Genomic DNA, 21,527 nt, shown 5'->3' on the forward strand with positions numbered 1-21,527 from the left:
GGTCTGTCACCCACTGTCACTGCCTGTCTGCTGCGTCCTGCAACCTCATGTAGGTCCCCTTGGTCTGTCACCCACTGCCACTCATTGCAGGACTCAACCTGTCTGAGACAAGCCAGCAACACACTTGGGACAGGGTACACTGTGGTACATGCCTGTGGTCCAGCCTTGTGGAGGCTGAGGCAGGAGGATCGGGAACACTATCGGAAGACTTAAGATGCTGGGGCCAGCCTCGGTTATGTAACAAGACATTTCTCCAAAAACAAAAAAAACAAAAAAAAACAAAAAAAAAAAAAAAAAAAGAAGAAGAAGGAGGAGGAGGAGGAGGAAAGGAAAGCATGTGTTTATAAACGGTTCCACAGGGAATTCTGAGCCGTTTGGGTGGGCTCCGGGCCTTGAGAACTGAGCGGGCACAGAGCCAGGCCTGTGTGCTGTGCTGCTGGGTGTATGGACATGGGCCGAGGACGGAAGGGACTCTTACTTCATTCCCAGGGGCCTCCCTGTTCCGTGGGAAGAAGGAGAAGAGCACAAGAGCAGGGACTTGGTGGCACCACAGAGTGAGGGTGAGTATGGACGTGGGCGAAGAGTCTGCTCTATGTGCCAGCGGCATACCGAAAGGTTGGCAGAAGTCACGCTGGTCCAGCCCGGGGGACGTGGTGCAGCTGACCACATCCCTTCTCGGGTTAAGCGTGCGGTGGGGTGGGGTCGGGTGCCGGGGTCTATAGCTTCCCTTTTACTCCTTAGCAAACTTGCAGCAAACTCCTGCACACAGAGGCAAAGCCAGAAATCACAGATGTTAAGTGACTTGCAAGAATTAACTGGACGCAGGGAAATAGGAGCAGACACACTGCCCCGAGTTCTCCCTCTCCGCCAGGCACTGAACTTTCGTGGTTTGCCTCTTCAGAGCCTCACCACACTCCTACAGGAAATGACTCTGAATACGGCTTGGTGAACTTGAGTGGCTGACAACAAACCCTTCCTTAATCATTGCTGCTCCTCTGTTTGGGGGCCCTCAGAGGAGAGGGAGACAGTATGCCCCACCCCGGGTCCCTGCCTGGGGTCCCTGTCCCGAAGCCCTCCTCGGGTTCCACTGCATGGTGTCCAGAAACCGTCTGCTCATTGCTAGACTTCTCTGGGTTTGAGCCTCAGGTGAGGACCCAGGGTGGACCATGCTGGACTGTGGCTGTCCGTCTTTTCCCGGCTTCCATCAGCAGCAGGGATTGCGCACTCAGTGACTGTCCCAAGGCAGAAGAGTGCTCTGATAAGCTCAGCTATCTTCCACACTCTGCACTCGCTGACCTCCCAGACCAGCCGTGCGCATGGCTGCCTTCAGTGTCCATCTGCATATTCCACTAAGGCTAGAGGGGCGGGGTGTGGTAGAGCCAGCCAGGATGTTAGAGCCGTAGGCATCTGCAGAGGGGCTCAGTGGAGCTGTCCCCCTCATCTGACGGGGATGCACCCCAAAGCACCCTGGGGTGTGAGACCACAGGGCCCAAACTGCCTGTCCTCTTCTCCCCACCTATAAAGTACCTGCAGCAGAGTTCAACTGAGCATGGAAGACATTAGCGTTAAATAGAAAGTAGGATATCCACAGTCATGTATTGTAGCACTGAGCTTTGTCTTTTGACTTAAAGGAGGAACCTCGAAGCTTCGCCTTGCATCTGAGTCGCCAGAGCCACTGCACTTGCACTTTGGACCATTATTAAGTGAAATATAAAGGTCACTTGCTCACAAGCACAGCAATACACAGTCGGCATGATAACCCTGACAGCTACCGGGTGACTAATGGACAGGTAGAGTATACAGCGTGGATACGCTGGACAAAGCGATGATTCATGTGACAGACAGGGCAGGTGAGATGAGGCTTTACTGCACTCGGGAGACAGGATGGATTCAAGTCTTTGAAATCCCCTGTTTCTGGAAGTTCCCGTTCAACTGTCTCCTCACGGCAGTTGACAGTGACCACTGAAATCACCTGCAGACAGGGAGAGTCCTGTGATGACAGAGGTCACACACGGGCCCTGATCAAGCTTGTACTTACAGCCGTGAGATGGGCGTGAGAAGAGCCTTGTCCTAGGTGAGATGCAGAAGGTTTCCTGGCACGGAGGAGGCACTTAGTGCTGCTAACAGCTCAACCACATACCCGTAATCCCACCGCTCAGGGGCCTCCTGATGAGGCAGGGGAAATAACACGCTAGAGCTGTCTGTCTAGCGTGTTCTGTCTCAAATGTTCTGTCTCAAAGAGAACAAAACGAACAACCCAACCATGGTGTGTCCTGCTGTCACTACCTGGTGTCCTCCTCACGTTTGTACAAAGCCTGAAGCTGGGCACAGTGGCCTCCCCCCTCACAGGGTGTGTGAGAAAAAGTACTCACAGCATAAAAGTACTCACAGAATAATTGAGTAGACAGGTGGGGGGCAGGGGGAATAGTGAGGGGTCAGAGAGGGGACCCCAACTAGCCCAGAAGCTGCTCATAAACACAGGAGCATGCCCTCCAAAGGAAGGCCTAAGAAAGCAGCCAGCCCGGAGCAGTGCTCGGCCCAACCTCGGGAAGGCTAGGATTCCCTTCAGCCTGGATGTACAGGACACCAGGGCAGGGGACTTCTGTGGCCACATCGGGCTAGGCTGTGTGAGGAGGTTCAGTGGCACAGAACATCACCCCTACATTAATCCAGCATCCTGGAGGGCCGTGGGAGCTCAGCGGGGAAGAACCCGTCTGCCCATTTCACTATTACAATAAGCATACAAGAGACAGTTAAGTGAGTGGCTCTGGCTTGGGGAAGAGAAGCTAAAGGCCTTAAAAGTTTTTGATTCCTCATGCAGATTTGTCAGGCTCCCTCCCAGTCTCAGGTAGGTAAAAGGAAGGTGACTGTCCACACCAAGGGACTCTGGCTCTCTTGTCCAGCTAAAACTGACCCTGCCTTGCCCCCTCTGAGAGGTCTCACGAAGGAGGGTCTCCTGAGAAAAGAAACTGGTCTCCCTGCTTGGCCCAACGCGACCCAACTCACCTTCGGACGGATCGACAGGACCCCCCCACCTCTCCTTCTCGGAGGAGGCAGCCGGGGTCTCAAGTCCAGAGCCGGCCTGGGGCCCGGGAAGGGCTCGGTCCGCGCGGCTGGCGCGGCGGCCTCCCGGGACTGGGAAAGGGCTGGAGCAAAAATGTTTCTTATTCTAGCTTCTTCCTGCCTGGCCCTGCTCCACCACTCCCTCCTAATAACTCGTTTCCTATTGCCCAGCACGCCTCCCGGCAGCAGGGCCCGTCGCTCCACAGGGCTTGCAGACCCCGGTGTGGTCACCCCAGCCACCCCACCCCCCACTCACGAAGGGGCCGGCCTCCAACCCAGACCTCGGGGTCCTGGGCAGGGCCACAGGGACCAAGCTGGCAGCCGAGGCGTCACCCGGGACCCCCAAAAGGGAAGAAGGTAGTACGCACCGAGAGGGGCAGAAACCTGGATTCCGGGCGTCCGGGCTTCGTGAGGGCCCTGGGGAGGGTACCTGCGCCAGGCCTCACCCTCCTCGCTCTGGGTGCTCAGGGTTAGGGTGCTCGGTGCCTGAGAAACAGTCCTGTGAGAGCTGAACTGGGCTGGGAGGGTCTGGTCAAAGCTGGCCCCGCCCTTTGGACGCCCCAGTCGGCCTACATCTTTCTGCCTCCAAGTTCTGGCCCCTTCACCCTTAACACTTTTGCTCCTTTCCCTTTTCCACAGTCCTGGCTGTCAACCTTCAGCCTAGGGCTAGAGAGGCCCAGAGAGGTCTGTTCTGAGTCAGCGTGGCCTGAGCCCCTCAGGGCATGGCAGCTGACCCCTCCATCAGGTCAGGGGAGCCAGAATGGAGGGAAAGGCTGTCTTGGACTTTGGGTCCAGCTGGGGTGGGACCCCAACCATGGGGTGGGGGGAGGATGCAACTACCAGATGGAGCTTTGGGGTCACCGAACCTCCTGAGGCTGGGACCTGCGGCTGGGGAGTGGGGCAGAAAGGCTCGGGGTGGGGCAACATCACGCAGTCTTCCATCTCCCCGTCAGCGGCGCGGGCTGGAGGGGGCGAACAATCCAGGCCTTCCTTGGCAGGACTTGGGTCCTACTCGCAGCCTGGTGAATATCCATACCCACTAGCCGCTGTGACCCCAGTAAGGTCAGGGACCGCCAGTGCCTGAGCTGCATCTGATAATGAGCATGTCCCGAGCAGGGGCCTTCTTAGGAAGGGCGGAGACGGCGCCTGCCCTCGCACCTCAGGGATGGAGTGTGCCTGCTAATATTTGGGAAGGCTGGGGAAGGTGCCACCCTGGCGCCCAGTGGGAGGACACGGAGGCAGTCTTTAAGGGATCACACTCTGACCTGTAGATTTTGCAAGATGGGGAAGAGATGCCCCACCCTTTGGCAGAAATAGAGGCTGGGGGAGACAAAGGTCAGAGACTCACACTGACCTCACTTCCTCTGCTGAAACCCCCCCTCCCACACTGCAGCAGCTTCTTGAGTTGGGAGCTTCACGAACTTCCAGAGGCCTTGGCTCAACCAACTTTCAGCATCAGGACAGACTGTGTCCTACAGCCAATAGGAAGTACTATGGGATTACGGTATCTGCTTTTCCAGATTGTAGCGGCCACTTTGTCACACTCTGTGAGCTGTAGAAGAGGGAGCCTGGCTGCATGGCCATCTTCACTCCCACTCTTCCTCCTGCCTGCCATGGCTTCCAGCCAACCTCTCTCTCTCCAGCCTCCGTTCTCGGACTGAAGGAGTAGGAGTGAGGGCTCAGGGACAGGACCCATGGGACATCTGCAGCCCAAGCCCAAGGCCCGCCTCCTTGGGGAGGAGGATCTAGGAGATCACTCCAGAGCTTCGAAGTGGCTGATGAGAACCAGCAGGGACAGGGGACTTTCTGTGGAGATCTGTGAGGTAGAACAGAGCGAACTAGATTTGGGAAGAAGAGAAGCTGAGGATAGGAATGGTACCTCCCTCTTCGAAGCCTTCTGTTCGCTGGCTGATGCCTTAGCAGCTCTTGTGAACTGAATCTTTCCCCAGTGCACAGGGAGCCTGGGGGGTGGGCGTGGGAGGAGGGACACAGAGCTGGAGAAAGCACTGGGGCCTCGGGCCAACGAGGACATAAGAAAGGAATTACAGACGACGTCCAAGTCTACAAGAATGAACTGCTCATAGGGTCCAGCTGTTCCTACATGCACGGTGGTCAGAACGAGATGAAACAGACCCAGAGCGTTCTGGTTTAGATTTAGGGACGCAGCAGGACTTCCCGGCAGGGCCTGAAGCACGGGGCCTGCGGAAGTTAGGGTGAAGAACTGCAAGTAGGTGGGTCCTCTCATGGCGGGTGACAACGGGTCTGAGGGGGCAGGGCAGTGAGCTCTGACCTTTCAGGACCAGCTGTACTCATTAAGTTCTTAATTGTGTGGGTTTTGTTTTTGGTGTTTTTTAGAAAGGATCCTAAAGTCCTCAAACACGAGATCTTGCTGTTTCCCCCTCCCCAGAGCTAAGATTCCAGGTGCTTGCTCCATGCCTGGTTCAAGCCTCACTCTTGATCGAGGCCAGGGCCGAGTGTGCACAGACATTCAGGGCCCTCTGTTGCTGCCCATCTTGAAATTCTTCATAATATTCTTAATGGTGTTTGGGTAAAGGATATATACTTTTTGTTTTGCACTAGGCCCTGCAAAGTATGCACCGCAGTTCTGCAACAGGGTAAGTGGGGGAAAGCAGAGGAGGAAAGAAGGAGTAATGAGCTGAATTTTGCTTCTCTTAAGTTACGGAGCAGAAGAGGTAGCTCAGTAGTGGGGTACTTCCCCAGTGTGTGCAAGTCCCTTGGCAACGCACGCACACACGCACACACACACTCACACACGCACACACACACACACACACACACACACACACACACACACACACCCAGTAGGATGGAGTTGAACAGCCAAGTTTTTCATACTAGAGAGACAAGGTAAATGAGAAAGGAGAGCTGTGGGTTTTTAGGGAACTTGTGGAGATGTCTGCAGATTTTGGTCTTACATCCATGGGACACAGGAGAGGTTCCTATGGTCGGCTGAATGGGATCCTGAAGATAGGTCCCCTTAGCTGGGCGGAAGACACCCCGGCATCTTGAACAGATCGGTAGCTTTGGGTCACAGGGCTGGGCTCCAGGCCTGGATCAGGTCGTTGAGCCTCAGTATCCGTGTCTGGACAGTGAAGGATATAGGCTAGAGGGCCCTGGAGTCTCCTCCCTGCCTGGGTGACATTCCCCTCCGTCCCAGACCCTGTCACCCTAGCCTAGATCAAACCACAGCTTGGCTCCACCCAGGTGGGGAGATGGGGGTCGGGGAGCAGCCCTGGGAAGCAGCCACATCCCTAGGCTTGGGACCATGGAGGCATCTCCTCTTCAGACCCACCCACCCTGAGCCTTCAGGCCGGTGCCCTTGAGCAAGGATGGCACATCAGGAGTGTCGTGGTGAGAGGGTGCCTGTGTGATGTCACAGGGGTGGGTGGCCATGAAGCTTGCTGCCTCTTGGGAAACTGGTCTAACCTCGCCTGTGCCCACAGTGCATTGAGCTCTGGTCTGTCCCGCCCCCATGCCTCCAGAGCCTTGAACTCTCACGAGTTGGCCTGACCGCAGAAGGCAAGGGCAGTGTGTGGAAAGAGCCCAGGCTGGGAGCTGGACAGCTGGGACAGCTGGGGAGTGTGGCCCCAAGTTTCCTGCCTTAGAAGGGAGTGGGCCGTGGCCTCTCAGCCACACCACAGACATCAGAGGAGAGTCCTCCAGCACGTGCAAACCGCACACCCGTGTTTGGCTCCTTCAGGGGAGGGGCAATCGCTTCGAGGCGGTCAGTAGCTGACTCCAGGTGTGACTGTGCTGGCAGAGCGACCTGTGTCCTCACCCCGGTCAGTACAGGGAGAAATGAACGAAATTCCGCAAAAGAACTGTCCTCGTCACCTGTCTGTTGCTGTGAAGAGATCCCATAGGGTTTATTGGGAGCTTGCTTGGTTTCAGAGGGCGAGTCCATGGCCACTGTGGGGAGGGCGTGCGGCATGCAGCAGAAACTGGGGGCTCGCGTTGGCCCACAGACGTGAGGCAGAGAAAAAGCTAACCGGGAGTGGCTGAGGCTCTCGAAACTTCAAAACTAACCCCCACTCCCACACCTCCTCCTCCAGCAAGGTCACCCCTTCCCAAACAGCCCCACCAGCTTCAGGCCAGACATTCAGATACAGGGGCCTCTGGGGACCAATCTCATTTAAACCACCCTAAGAATTCATAATAAGAAGCTGAGCATGGGGGCAGAGGCCTGCAGTGCCCCCCGCTTGGGAGACCAAGGTAGGAAGAGCATGTGTTCCAAGGCTTGAATTACAAAGAAAGCTGAAGACCAGCCTGTGTAACTCAGTAAACCCTGCTTCAGACGTTATTTCAATCCTATTTCTTTATTTACGTTGTGTGTGTGTGTGAGAGAGAGAGAGAGAGAGAGAGAGAGAGAGAGCAGAGTGTACCACGGCATGTGTGCAGAGGTCAGAGAACAGCCGTGGGAGTTCTCTCCATGAGGGTCCCAGGAATCAAACTCAGGCCGTCAGGGTTGGTGGTACATCCCGTGATCCCAGCACCTGAGAGGTGAAGGCAGGAGGACAATGAGTTCAAGGTCACCCTTGATTACAAAGCAGGTTTGAGACCAGCCTGGGCTACTGAAGATCCTGTTCCAAAAAAGTCAGCCGGTGGAGTCGGCAAGACGTTCTGCTGTCAAGCCTGACAGAGCTGAGGCTGAGCCCTGGGACCCGCCATGGCCCATGGCGGGATCCTCATGGTGGAAGGAGACAAACTCCCACAAACTGCTCCCTGACTACCACATGTCCCTGAGCCTCCCCCCCAAAAATAAATTAAGATATGATAAAAATGTAAAGATAAACGAACAAAAAAATCTTTTCAAAGGCCCACGGATATCGCTCTATGGTGGAGGAACTGCCAATGCAGGAGGCCCTAGTGTTTCTCTAATTATTTATTGATTGTATGTGTGTGTGTGTGTGTGTGTGTGTGTGTGTGTGCGTGTGCGTGTGCGTGTGCGTGTTCATGCGTGGCCTATGCATGTAGAAGTCAGAGGCTGACATTAGCTGTCTTATTCAATCGCTTCTCCACGTTGTCATTGTTTTATCTGTCTTGTTTACTTATTGGTTTGGAGACAAGTTCTCTCGCTGAACCTGGAGCTCATTAAGTGTCCAGGCTGACTGGCCAGCGAGCCCCAGGGACTTGGCTGTGTCTGGAGCCGTGCTTGCATGCACCAAGTGCTGGGGGTCTGAGCCCAGGTCTTCCCCCGCGCCACGATCACGCGATCACGCGATCATGCGATCATGCGATCGTTCCTGTTAGCAGTACACAGGGTGCTGTGCTTACTGATGGCACCTCCCTCCCCCAGAGAGGCCCTTGCTGTAAGGGGGAACACAACCACCGTGCCAGGGAGTGGGTGGTCCCAAGGCCCTCCTCATGGTGCGGGTCTCCAGGGTCTTACAGAACATTTTGGATAGCACGAGCCTTCTAGGGGCATCTGGATTTTTCCTCCCTCCAGTGAAAAACTGGGCCTGAGCCTGGATGGGGGAGGATGGGGGAGGGTGGGGGAGGGTCACACTAACTAGTAAGGGTAACTAGTAAGGGTTGGGAGCTGGTGTTCTTCCTGGAAGAGACTGGAGGCCTAAGGTGGTCATAGCTAGGGGGAAGGAGAGGGGCTCTGGGAGTTGAGAGTAGGTGATGACCCAGGCTAGGAGAGAGATTGTCTGAAAGAGGGGCCAAGTGACTGGGTGAGGCCCGAGGCCAGCGGGATTTCCTTCAGCTCCAGCCACTCAGAGGGTGGGACCGGATTGCTCAAGCAGGACACAGGAATCTGCCTTTGTTCCCAGCTGGAGGGGAAATGCCATAAATGCTGCCCCTTGCCAGGCCCTACAGCAGCCTTGTCCAGGCTCTGCCCTTCCCAGGGCTGGAAGGCCTGGGACTGAGGAAACTCAGGAAAGCTCTGGTCTCCAGGACCCCTAAGCCCCATGTCTGGAGTAAACAGTCTGGAAGAAGTTGAGGCCAGGCCTGCTCAATGTCCCCCTCCCCCACCCCCAGCAGAGCTGCCGCTCTGAACAGTCAAGGCAGCCGGCTGGATCTAAAGAAATGATCTGAGGACAAGCCTTGGCCTTCCCCTGAGCTCCCCAACTTTGCCCTCACATGGTCATAGACTCTGAACCCCAGCTGCAGCCACACAGGAAATGAAGAGATGGTGCTAGAGACGCTGGTGGGCCTGGAACCCCAGGAGCGAGGGCTACTGCTTGCTGCGTCCGTGTTTCGGTGCCCGTGTGGCTATGGCGCGCATATGTGCCTTATGCTTGTGTGTGTGGCTTGTCTGTGTTCACCGGGGGGTCTGCGTGTCGACGTCGTGTCTGTGATCTGAAGGTGCCTGTGGGTTCTGGCAGACGGCATGTCTGATTGGGGCAGTACCTGAGAGTAAGGCCAACATTTCTAGAAGCGGTGTTGGTAGAGCCAAGGGCTTCAGAGAAAGAAAGCCAAGCCTTGTTCCCAAGTTCTCCCTTGAGACCCAGAATCTTTTGCCATGATGGAAAATCCTGGCCTCAGAGGACAAGAGCAGAAGCTGGGGGATTCCTACCTGGCATGTCCCTGGCTAGGTGGGCTCCTCAAGTGGCAGGTGGGCCCTAAAAGCTCAGGATAGCTGGAGAGGAAAGGATGGCCGGTGACAGAGTTCGGGGTTCAGGTGACTGTTGCTTGGCTTGGGGAGACTCATGTTTCTAGCTATTTGGGAAGTGTGGTCGCCATGGGGAGGGGCAGTGATGTCCTACCCTGGCACCTTGGAGTGGGCCAAGGGGGACACAGACCACCTGATCTCCTGTCCTTCTCACTTGTCTCTATTCCTCTGACGTCTGCTGGGGTCCCCTAGGATGTGTGCTGGCATTACCAGGGACACTGGCCTTCCTGAGGACTCGGGGATGCCTGAGAGGTCGAGGCAGATACCACAGTTCCAAAGCACAGTTCCTTTCTCTGCACATTTACTAAGCCGAGTGGCAGCCGGGCTGAGCATGGACAACCGTGACCTTACCCCAACAGGAGTCCTCCCAACCCCCAGCCTGGCTGAGGCTCTCAGAGTTTGCTAGGATAGCCAATCCTGCAGGCCTGCCTATAGAGTTCTGACCTTCCAGGGCAGGAATGCAGAGTCCATGCTCCCTAAGAGCAACTTGAGCAGCCGTCAGAACTGTGGTGGTGGTGGGCAGGGGCTGAGGGCCCAGAGAGGGATGTGAAGGTGTGTCAGAACTGGTCAGAGAAGGCTTCTGGGCTGTTTTTACCTTTCAGGGCCCATCAAAATACCATGCTAGAGTCACAGGGAGGCAAAGGATTACCACTGCCCCTCTCAGCAGAGAGAGAGAGACAGACAGACAGACAGACAGACAGACAGACAGACAGACAGACTGGGAGAGGCAGGTCTAGGGTGGAACTTGGATAGGCTGATCTCGGAGGTCTCACTGGAATTAATACCTGGCATGACAGGAAACTGAGTTTCTCAGCCTCCAAGGACCACACGGGGGGTACCTCAGAGCCTGGGACGAGGCAGGCCACCCGGGGGGTCAGAGAGGAAGCCCAGGAAGAGCATGGCCAGCCTCTTCCCCACTCAGCATGAAGGGACACAGGCAGGCTGGAGCAGGGAGCTCAGATCAGAGAGATCAGAGAGGCTGAGGAGAACTTTGTGGTGGAAGGCTGAGGACCCAGTTACCCTGGAGACGGTCAGGGATGCAGGAGCTGTGGCTCCCTCAGGGGAACCACTGTCCAGACCCAGCTCAGGACGGACAGACAGGACCCTGATGCTGGGTGAGCCCTGGGCTGGGAAAGGGGGGAGCCTGGCTGTGGGCAGCAGCCACATGCTGCAGTGGAACAGGCTTCACTTTGACACTCATCAGCTGGTGACGTTGGACCAGTCGCTTAGCTGTCATCGCCTCAGTCTCCTCAAGTGTAAGGTAGGAAGGTTGAAATGGTCAAGTGTGGCCAGGTATGGAGCTACACACCCTGTTCCTATTAATTCCTCACAGAAACCTTACCCCCTCTCTCTCTGTCTGTCTCTCTTTCTCTGTCTCTCTCTCTCTCCCTCCCTCACATATGGCTGTTTTGTTTGCATGTGTATCTATGCCACATGTGTCGGGTTTCCCCAGGGGCCAGAAGGGGGGGGCCAAATCCCCTGGAACTTGAACAGGCAGTGTGAGCTGCCATGTGGGTGCTGGGACTTGAACCCAGATCCTCTGGAAAGGCATCTAGTGCTTGTAACCACTGGGCCACGTATCAAGCCCTGAGACTTATTGGTTCTGCACGCATGGGAGGTGTGTGGAGGTGAGGGTCCCAAGCCAACCCTCCGGCCATGGCATTTTGCCACCATCGCCTTCCCGGGCTGTAGATATACTTGCTTTCCGGGCTGCTGGCAAGGCTGGCGTCTGTGCTGTGGTTTCAGTACTGGGTGAGGAGGAGAAGGACTCCGCATCCACCGAGAGGCCAGGAGCGGCTCAGCCAGGCTCAGTTCTTCAGCACTCTTCCCTAACACCTGCCCTCCTGACCGTGCAGAGCTCACAGCTTGCAGAGCCCTTGCCCCGAACCATCCAGTGTCACTCCGTTCCACGGGTGTGAGAAACACGCACTTCCCTCAGGACCACGCAGGAGGGGAAGGCAGGAGTAGCTTGCACCTGCTCAGCTGCCAAACAAGAATAATTGGGGGGCTGGAGAGCTGGCTGGGGGGTTAAGAGCCCTGGCTGCTCTTGCACAGGACCTGGGTTTGCCTCCCAGCACCCACGTGGCAGCTCGAGACCATCGGCAACTCCAGTTGTGGAGGACCGGATGCCCTATTTTGATCTCCTCGGGCACCAGGCGTTCCCCTGGTGCATAGAGCGACATGCAGACAAAAAGTACACAGAAAGTAAAGTTGAATTTTAAAAAGAAGTGATACCATAGTAATGACAATAATAACAAACTTGCTGTTTTCAGTCTTCTACGGGTTGACCCGGGAGACGCTGACTCCGACTTTATTAGTTATTTCTGTGCATTTGTGTGTGTGTGTGGGGGGGTGTACGGATGTGTGTCTACTCCTGTGTGCGCGAATGTGTGTGTGCGTGCGTGCGTGTGTGCGTGTGTGTGTGTGTGTGTGCGCGTGCGTGTGTGTGGTGTGTGCGTGTGTGTGTGTGTGTGTATCTGCATGTGTGCTGGGGCATGACTCCTGCCTGCTTGGGTGTGGGCTTCCTACAGCAGCCTCCCTTCACTGAGGGTAAAAAGTGAGGAAAGAGTTAAGTTCACAGAAGAAATTGGTCAACACCAGCCAATGGCAGGCCCTGCTCACAGGAAGCACCTCAGTCCTCCTGATGAGACTTCAGCTCTCTACACGGCCTTCCCCCTGAAGACCCCAGCCCCGAGCCCCAGAGCCCCAGGCTGAACCTAAGGAAAACATCAGCCCTGGGCTAGAGAGCAGAGCCGGTCTATCAGCCACGTGCTGTAGAACAGGAGGGGCGAAGGGGGAGGAGGAAGACTCAAAGACTCAGAGCTGTCTGGGTTGTCAGCAACAAGGAATGTTGTGTGGGATCCCAGTTGTGACAGAAGGGCGATGGTGAAAACTAGGACAGTGTGAGTTGGTTATGGACTTGGTTAATCACGTAATGGCCAGCTCACCCACTGCAGCTAACAACAGGGAAATATGACACATCTATGCACTATTGTCATAACCTTTCTGAAGTAAACCTGAAACTGAACCAAACAATGCAGGTCTTTTTGTTTGTTTGTCTGCTTGCTTGCTTTGATGAGACAGGGTTTCTCTGTGTAACCCTGGCTGTCCTGGAACTCACTCCGTAGACCAGGCGGGCTTCAAACTCAAGGATCTGTCTGTCTCTGCTGGGATCAGTCACGTTCTGCCATGGCCAGCCATGATGTAGAGATTTATTTTTTTAACCAAAATTTCTTTTTAAATAGTGAAAGGTTTCCTGGGCCAACGTGTCAGTCTTCTTCTGGCGTGGGCTAGCACTGCTGGGGAAGCCATGGCCGGTGGCCAGGCCCCCTTCTCGGTCTTGCCCGGTTTCTAACTGTGGAACCCAGGCAGTCGATAACCTCTGCGCCAGGTCTTCTCAAAGCAGGAGTTTACAGGATCATTGAGAAGGTCAAATGCTGTGGATATAAACATGTGTTTGTTTTGGCCCCAGGTGTGGGATGTGGGCTGATTCGGATGGTCACAGCAGCAGACTATTTGCCTCATGTGGGCTCTGAGAGGGGCTCCTTGTCAGGTGCAGATAGTTTAAATCTGAGGACCCTGGAGAGAGAATAAATGCCAGAGCCCAGAGAGAGTGATTAGAGAAAGACCAAGGCTGCTCCTGCTTCCCCCTTGCTGCTCCTGGTTGCCCTTGTGAGACAAGAAGATGGAGATCTCCTGAAACGAGGACTGGACTGGCTCCAAGGAACCTGACAACCCTGACCAGCAGGAAGCAGCTGAGAAAGAACTGCGCCCCTCTCCCACTAACCCTCTCTCTGCTCCTGATGTTGGGGGTGTTGGAAGGGCTTGGGGTGAAGCAGAAGAAAAGAGATAAAGGAAACAGAAATAAAAGCTTTTAAAGGCACACCGACGGGTAAATGTACGCTTGTATTCATTAGGCGCTCCACCTGTGGTGCTGTAGCTCTCAGGGGCGCACACGGGCGTGTCTGGGCTGAAGGTCTAGGGGCGGGGAGTGGACACCAAATTTGCAAATAAAGCCCCACCAAGTTACCAAGAGGCTCTTCAAAGTTCTCTCGGCTTATTGGCTAGTAACCCCACCTACGAGCCACCTAAGGTGGGCAGCTTCTCTTGACATTCTATTTATTGTTGCTCTCTCTCTCTTCCTCCCTCCTTCTCTCCCTCTTTCTTCAGACAGGGTCTCTGTGTTACCTCGACTGCTCTCAAATGCATAGGCTCAAATGATCCTTCTGTCTCAGCCTCCTGAGTAGCTGGAACTATAGACCTATGTCCTATTTTCAGCGAACATGCTATTTTCTATGCATTACAGCCCAGGTGTTGTCAAGAGGTCAACGTGTAGAAGACTGAAAGCAGCAAGTTTGTTGTTGTTATTACTACTACGATGTCACTTCTTTTTAAAATTTAACTTTAATTTTGTCTGCACGTCGCTCTACGCACCAGGGGAACGCCTGGTGCCCGAGGAGATCAAAATAGGGCATCCGGTCCTCCACAACTGGAGTTGCCGATGGTCTCGAGCTGCCACGTGGGTGCTGGGAGGCAAACCCAGGTCCCGTGCAAGAGCAGCCAGGGCTCTTAACCCCCCAGCCAGCTCTCCAGCCCCCCAATTATTCTTGTTTGGCAAGGAAGTAAAAGCAGGCTGTGCTGCCAGTTGGGAGTTTGTCCTTCTAACCTCGCCACCTTCTTCCCGAATCCCTTGCTCCAGTGTCAGTCTTTTCTCTGGTCCATCCTGCTGCTCTGCTTACTAAGCAGTGAAACAACCTTTGGTGCTCATGGCTTGCCTGTACTAACCTGTGCTCTAGTGCAGTCCAGGCTGGGGGGGGGGGGGGGGGGCTGGCGGCGGGAGCCGAGGCAGCGTCTGCAGGCGGTAATGGCTTGCCTGTGCTGGCCTCCTTTCACTCAGTTGGGGGCCCAGTCGGCTGAGCCATGCTCCCTGCATTCAGGGGGTCCTCCCTTTCTCAGTTAGGCATCCGTGGGCACCCAGAGGCGTGTCTTCTGTGTGGTCCTAAAGCCCATGAAGTTGAGGAGAAAGATGAACCAAGAAGCGTGATTTCCACTCGGACGAATGGCGTGCCATGCACGCTTTTCTACGCTCAGTTCTCAGTTCTTTATTCGATACAGGTTGTAGATTTCGTGTGAGAACAGTTTGCTTTCTCCCGCTTTGTGACATGTTATACAGAATACAGTGTGTGCGTGTTTCCACCACAGTCACGGTAGCCAGTGCCCCGCTGGCAGACACCGGGTCGGTCCCATTCCTCCCTGCAGACTCCGACTTGGCGAGAGCAGGTTCCTGCAGACAGATGATTGGGAAGCACAAAGAGGCCCACGCAGGACTGGGTCTCTCTTGCCTCTGGCCTGGCCTAGCCCGCCTCCCCATGTTTCTTTGCTTCTTCCTCCTCCTTCTTCTTCCTCTCCTGGTATCTCCAGACAGGAAGAGCCAGGCTTCGGTGCCCTGCAGGCCTGAGGATCAAGTCGTACTGGGTAGTGGGGGAAGGTGCCTTAGAGAGGAGGATCTTGGGGACTTGGGACCTGGGACTGACCCTGGACGGCAGCCACTGGGAGAGCATGGGCTGATGGCTCTGGGAGGGGACAAAGGCCTGGGAAGTGGGGACTGCCTGAGGAGGATGGGGTGCAGGGGGTGGGGGAGGGGCGGTACCCAACAGCTCTGGCACCGACTTGCCTCGGGTGCCTAGCGTGGGGGGGTGGTCAGGGCACAGCGTGTGGCAGGCTGTGCTGAGAAAAGGACTGGCCAAGCTGGTGGTGACAGTCACGAAGTGGTCCAGCACACCCCCTTCCTGCGGAGACTGAGCAAAAGCGAGGCTCAGGGTGGCTTGCAGCCTCTCCAGGAGGGACGGGGCGGCCTGGACCTGGGCCTGGGCCTGGGCAACAAGCTGGGCCAAGGCTGGCCATTCTGGCTGGTAGCACAGGCTGAGCTGCTCTGCCCGGGGTCGCCTCAGCAGCTGCCTAATCTTCCGCACTGTGTCAAAGCTGTCAGTCAGAACGGCCCACTCCAAGGCTGTCCTGCCCCGGACGGGATCCACTGAGCTCAGGTCGGCACCTGCAAGTGGCCCAGCGTGACAGGGAGGGGTTAGGGAGCTGTGGTTTGTGCAAAGGCGCACCCTTCAGCCATGGGGTGGTTTAAGTGAGATTTGGAACACCTCCCGGACTGGAAGCTCTGTGTACACAGGGCTGCAGCCTTCTGTGTAAAAGACAGGAAGCTACCACAGTCAGGACTGGGGGAGCCCACGGGGCCAGAGAAACAGTCACTCTGAAAGGAGAAAGACAGGGGGTGCCCTTCCTTCCCAGGAAGAGCTGGAGGCAGGGATCCCTCAGAGAGGGACCAGCAGAGGGCACTGTCAGCCACCTCAGGGAATGATGAGGGCTCCGCAGCTCCACAGAGAGAGCTGTCCTGGACAAAAGGCTCCAGCTGTGACCGACCACCGAACACTGCCCTGGAGCTGAAGCCGGTCCCTGCTGCTGCCCTACCCCACAGCCGTGTTCCTCTACCTGGGTCTCTGGCTGAGGCAAGGCTGGGACTAGAACTCGGGGCTCTGGCTGTAGGTCCCACCTCGCTGCTGTGCCTTTCCCCATCTGATGCCTGCACTCTCAGCTGGGCCCTCTGTACACAGAGCTGCAGCTAGCTGCACCAGCCAGCTGCGGAAGGGTGGCGGCCTGTCCTGCGCTCCGGCCACACTCTCCCGCTGTAGCTAAGTGGTGTCTGGGGGTGGTGGAGGAGGTGGGCCACACACCTGCCATGAGGAGGGCGACCACACACTCGGAGCGGTCCCGCATGGCTGCCTTCATCAGAGCCGTGAGCCCCCGCTGGTCCCTGTGCTCCAGGTCCAGGCCAGCAAAGTAGTTGAGCAAGAGACTCACCAGAGGCACATGACCTGCGGGGACAGGACCAGGGGCACGTGACCTGCAGAGCCAGCCACAGAGCTAGGCTGCCCAGGTACCAGGGCGGTGAAGCGTGGTGAGGAGAGCCTTGTTCGGGGTCTGGGGCCCATGGGGGTGGGGTGCTGTGTCTCACACCTGCCTGAGCGGCCAGCATGAGGGCCGTGTTGCCGTCTTTGTCCTGCTGGTTCACATCCAGGAAAGGACAGCAGCTGAGCAGAGCCACAATGGAACCAAAGCCGTGGTAGCTCGCGACCATGAGGCCTGTCTGGGGACAGAGCAGCTTTACTTTTACTTTCCAGTAAGGTCTCCTTGGGACCCCCTCCCCTAGCTCTCATTTTTCAGAGCCTGCTGGAACCCCCACGGGGGAGGGCAGGTCTGAGCTGTCCCCAGCTGCTCTGCTGAGACGGGGCATCTCACCCTCCCATTGCTGTCCACTTGGGAGGCCTCCTCCGGGGAGACCCCGGCGTCCAGCCTGGCTTGGAGTTCAGCAGGGTCGTGTGGACGCATGCCCAGTACAATGTCTTCAAGTCGCAGCCGGGGGTAGGGGTCTCGGTGCTGGGGCAGGACAGTGCCTCGGACATGGCCAGTCTTCTCTGCAGCACCGGTGGCTCCTCTGCCTGCAGCCTGGATCCCTCTTTAGTCAGCTGGCAGCTGTGATGGAATGCGGGGGAACAGCTTCTCCCGGAGTCAGCCTCCCCAGGGAAAGCCTTCACCCGGGGGAGGGGTGTCTTCCCCCTGCCCAGACCCAAGTCAGGCAGCCAAGGCCTCTTACTGTAGGTCAGGTCCCCAAGGGGGCTCCTGACAGGGGTTATCACCCTCCCAAAACTTACCTGGAGCTCTAGGGTCTCCAAAAGATCACCACAGCCAGCGCCCAGCCTGCGGCTCAGAGCACCCCTACACCCCAAAAGCCCACTAGCCCTTGTGCGAAGCAGCTGATAGACTGTGTGTCGCCAGGAGCCGAAGGTGACAGATGGCTGTGCCTGCAGAGCTGCCACAAACTCCTTGGGGCTGAGCTGGGTCAAGCGGGTTAGGAAGGGATTGGGGGCCTGGAGGGGTGGCAGAACTATCTGCCATTGCCCAATCCCTGCTCCAAGGTCCTGCTAGACTTGGCTGGTGGCCGAAGCTCCAGCCAGAGCTGAGGGGCTCCCCTGGGCTGAGCTTTGTCACCACTAAGCCGAGGCCTTGCAAGGGAAGCATGCTGAGGGTCTGGGTGCCCAGCTGTGGAGCCCGGCAGCACCTGCACTTCAGAGGAGCAGATTTGGGGAGGCGGCCGTGGCTGTGGTGTGGAGAAGGTGTGAGCATTAAATAATGATGGGCTCCAGGGTTTGCCCAAGGAAATCAAAAGGTAAGGAGTTGTCAGCAGCTGGAGATGGGGGTCAGGAGTGCAGAATGCTGGCTGCTCTCCCAGAGGACTGCGGTTCCACTCCCAGCACCCACCGGGCAGCTCACAACTGCCTGGGACTCCAGACCAGGGAATCTGATGCCCTCTTCTGGTCTCTGCAGGCACTACAGTCACGGGCGGTCCATAGACACAACACACAACGGGCAAAACAAAACAAAACAAAAAATGCACCGTAAACAGAAAATAAAAATAAACATTAAAATAAAAATAAACCTTAAAAAATTCAAGTTGGGAGTATGGAAATTATGATGTATTGAATTCAATGGATTAGATTTGAAGTTTCAAGTAAAAAAGTAATAAATTTATACTGTCTTTTTTTTTTTTTTTTTTTCTTCCCCAAGACAGGGCTTCTCTGTGTAGCCTTGGCTGTTCTGGACTCGGACTCGCTTTGTAGAGCAGGCTGGCCTCACATTCAGAGATCTGCCTGCCTCTGCTTTCCAAAGTCTGGGCTCAAAGGGGTGCGCCACCACGCCCAGCGACTTTTACCAGTCACTATGCTGCAGAACTTGTCTTTCACCCCACCCTGCGTTTTAAAGACCTGTCTTAGTGACGTCAGTTAGGATCTTGATGGGGTGGGGCTGACCTGGAGAGCAGGGTTCGGTCTGGGCTGGACCCAGCCTCCATCCAAAGCCAGCTTGCCGGAGACCGGCCAGGCACCACAAGCCGGCTCTGCAAGCGGCTTCCTGATTCACCAGCTCCAGCGCGGGCAGAGGTCACGTGACTGTGGCTTCGGCCCTGGAGCCTGCCTTTCCAGCCCTTCCCATCTGAGCCAGCCAGTGGTTATTTCTGGTGCGTGCCCCTGCACGCTAACGGATGCACGTGGCCTAGCAAATAGTTTTACTTTTCACACACACAAAATTTCAAGGACTAGCAAGCCGTCGGTATTGGTTAAGGGATCAGATGGCTCCGGGGCCTTACCTGGACCTCTCCTATTTTCCCTCTTAGTCACAAGATGGCTGCTCTACCCCAAACCATCCGAGTAAGACGTGCTGAGTGTGCCCTGTGGAATTCTGTGCAGTACTCAGATGTCCAGGAGATTGTAGGGCACAAATCTCTGCTCACGGACCCCCGCCCACCCACAGCTTCCTTTCTCCCCGAGCCAGGTCCGATTGTGTATCACAGGCTCCGGCGGTAAACTGTAGCGGAAGTCCGGTGGAGGGAGGCAAATCTTGGCCGTTTCACCTGCTCCCTGCGGCGTGGCATCCCGCGGATGCGCGCAGGGCCGTGCGCCCAGCACGTTCGCCTCGCCATGCTCCTTAAGGAGCCCTGGGGCACACTCCAGCACGGCACAGACGTGAGCCGGGGCGGGAAGCTGAGGCCCTGGCCACTCGGATCTGCAGCAGGAAGCCACGCAAGGTGAACGTCCGCGCTCGGCGCCCGGAATGGCGCCGCCCACCGTGAGGGTGGCCCCGCCCCTCAGTATTGTAACCTGGATAATCAATCCCTCCACCGCAGGGCCTCAGGCTTGAAGGATGGTGTTAACCCTACCGTGCCCTGGGCTGCTGGCAGCTTCTCGCCGCTAGCAGACAGTGCTTTGATGGGCGCCCGTGGATTCCTCCAGCCCGGGGCCTACTGGCTTCAGGGTACACGCTCGTGGACCAGGTCGTGCCATACTGCTCTGTTTTACAGTGTTCCCGTCTCCAGTGATTTTTGTTTCCTCCTTATCCAGGCCAATGATTCATCAACCGGACAGACAGAACTAGGCGGCCACATCCCCACTTAACAGGGAACTTCTTGGAGTCACCAACGTGAGCCTGAGCCTCATATCTAATAGCCGATTTCCAGTAGCTTCGCAGTCCACGTGCCTGGATGTCTCAGCTGACACCAGAATCCCAGATACACGCTCTCATTCCAGTGAAGGAACGGGCCTGCCAGCAAGAGCCAGCAGGCAGACAGAGCAAGCTTGCTTCCCTCTTCTTCCATATCCGTTATGGAGGCAGAAGCAGGCAGATTTCTGAGTTTGGGGCCAGCCTGGTCTACAGAGCGAGTTTCAGGACAGCCAGGGCCACACAGAGAAATTGCCTTGTGGAAAACGAGAAAAGGAATGAGTGAAGACCTGGGCAGGGCACAGTAGCCAACCCTAAGGGAGCGAGAACGGCAGGTGAACCTCGGGAATAGCCAACAGCTCTCTGACTGGACCTCCTCAACAAGAGTGAGCTCAGCCGTGGTGCTGGAAACTTAGCACCCTGTCAGAACAGATGAGGCAGTAGATCTCTGAGTTTGAGGCCAGCCTGGTCTACAGAGTGACGTCCAGGACAGGCAGGGCTACACAGAGAAACCCTGTCTCAGTAAAGCCAAAAAAAAAAAAAGAAAAGAAAAAGAAAAAGGAAGGAAGAAAGGGAGAGAGAGAAGAACAGTGCTGGTCAGGATGAGAGAAGGAGCAGCCCCTTACTTCCTGCTGGTGGGAGTGTAAATTCATGTGGCCTTTATGGCAAGGATCGAGTGAGTTCCTCAAAGAACTAAAACAGAAACTCTCTACCCGCTCTGCCAGCCCTGGCTACATCTCTGAGTCAGCATTCCTGGACGCCATGTTTACTGGGAAACTGTTGACAGCAGCTAAGATGGAGCAGTCTAGAGGCTCGTCAACAGATCAGCAGATAAAGAAAATGTGGTCACATACCATGGAGGTTTACTCAGCCATAAAGAAGGATGAAATTATATTATTTTTGGGAAAATGGATGCAACAGAGACAATCGTGTTAAATGAAATAACCCAGACCTAGACAAATATTGAGTGTTTTTTCTTCAAATGGCGAGTCTATATTTATTAAAAAATTATGAAATGAAAACAATGGTATATTAGGAAAGAAAAGGTGTCTAAGAGGAAGGGGACAACAGAAACTAAGGCAGAATATTCCATGCTTTGTTTCAGATGTGGATTTAGATGTATGACATGAAAACAGAAGTAGGCGCTGGAGAGACGGCTCAGGGGTTAAGAGCACTGGCTGCTCTTCCAGAGGTCCTGAGTTCAATTCCTGGCAATCACACTTCCAGCTCACAACCATCTACACTGGGATCTGATGTCCTCTTCTGGTGTGCAGGCGAACATGCAGACAGGGCATTCATATACACAGAATTAGTAAGTCTTAAAAACAAACAACAACAGAAGACAGCCTTGGGCTGGACTGATGGTGCAGGGCTCTTGCAGAGGACCAGGCTTTCTTCCCAGAATCCCGTTCTCACAACCTTTAATAACATTCCAGGTCCAGGCAGAGGCAGGTGGATCTCTGTGACTTCAAGGCCAGCCTGGTCTTCGGAGGGAGTCCAGGACAGCCAGGGCTACACAGAGAAACCCTGTCTTGAAAACACACACACACACACACACACACACACACACCCCAAAACAAAACACAACAACAACAACAAGAAGGCAGAAGGGAAGCCGTGAGGGAGAAGCCGGGGGAAGAACGGTGACGGTTGCTAAGGACAGGGCTGCACACGTATGAAAACGTCGTCATGAAACACTGTAGAAACTGAAGCCTGGCAGCGTGGATGCAGCTCGGTGGCAGAGCAGCCTGGCACGCAGAAGCCCCGG

General features: G+C 55.7%; 1 protein-coding gene across 6 annotated transcripts; it reads right to left on the reverse strand.

The window, feature by feature from the left end:
- Window positions 1-14,787: 14,787 nt before the first annotated feature.
- Window positions 14,788-19,374, reverse strand: Ankrd33 (ankyrin repeat domain 33). Of its 6 annotated transcripts, XM_055627148.1 has the most exons (6): window positions 18,912-19,374; window positions 18,577-18,817; window positions 17,009-17,242; window positions 16,727-16,856; window positions 16,444-16,584; window positions 14,788-15,752 (listed from the first exon to the last, which is right to left on the reverse strand). In XM_055627148.1, the coding sequence occupies exons 3-6, from the start codon at window positions 17,096-17,098 to the stop codon at window positions 15,055-15,057; spliced, it is 1,059 nt and encodes a 352-aa protein (XP_055483123.1). In that variant the 5' UTR covers window positions 17,099-17,242; window positions 18,577-18,817; window positions 18,912-19,374; the 3' UTR covers window positions 14,788-15,054. The 6 variants fall into 6 exon arrangements, with proteins under 6 accessions (XP_055483123.1, XP_055483125.1, XP_055483124.1 ...); XM_055627150.1 differs by lacking the exon at window positions 18,577-18,817 and having other exon boundaries at window positions 16,731-16,852; XM_055627149.1 differs by having other exon boundaries at window positions 16,731-16,852; window positions 18,577-19,374.
- Window positions 19,375-21,527: the final 2,153 nt, after the last annotated feature.

The sequence above is a fragment of the Psammomys obesus genome, unplaced genomic scaffold (assembly GCF_907164565.1).
Source record: "Psammomys obesus unplaced genomic scaffold, mPsaObe1.curated_primary_1811, whole genome shotgun sequence".
Classification (NCBI taxonomy): domain Eukaryota; kingdom Metazoa; phylum Chordata; class Mammalia; order Rodentia; family Muridae; genus Psammomys; species Psammomys obesus.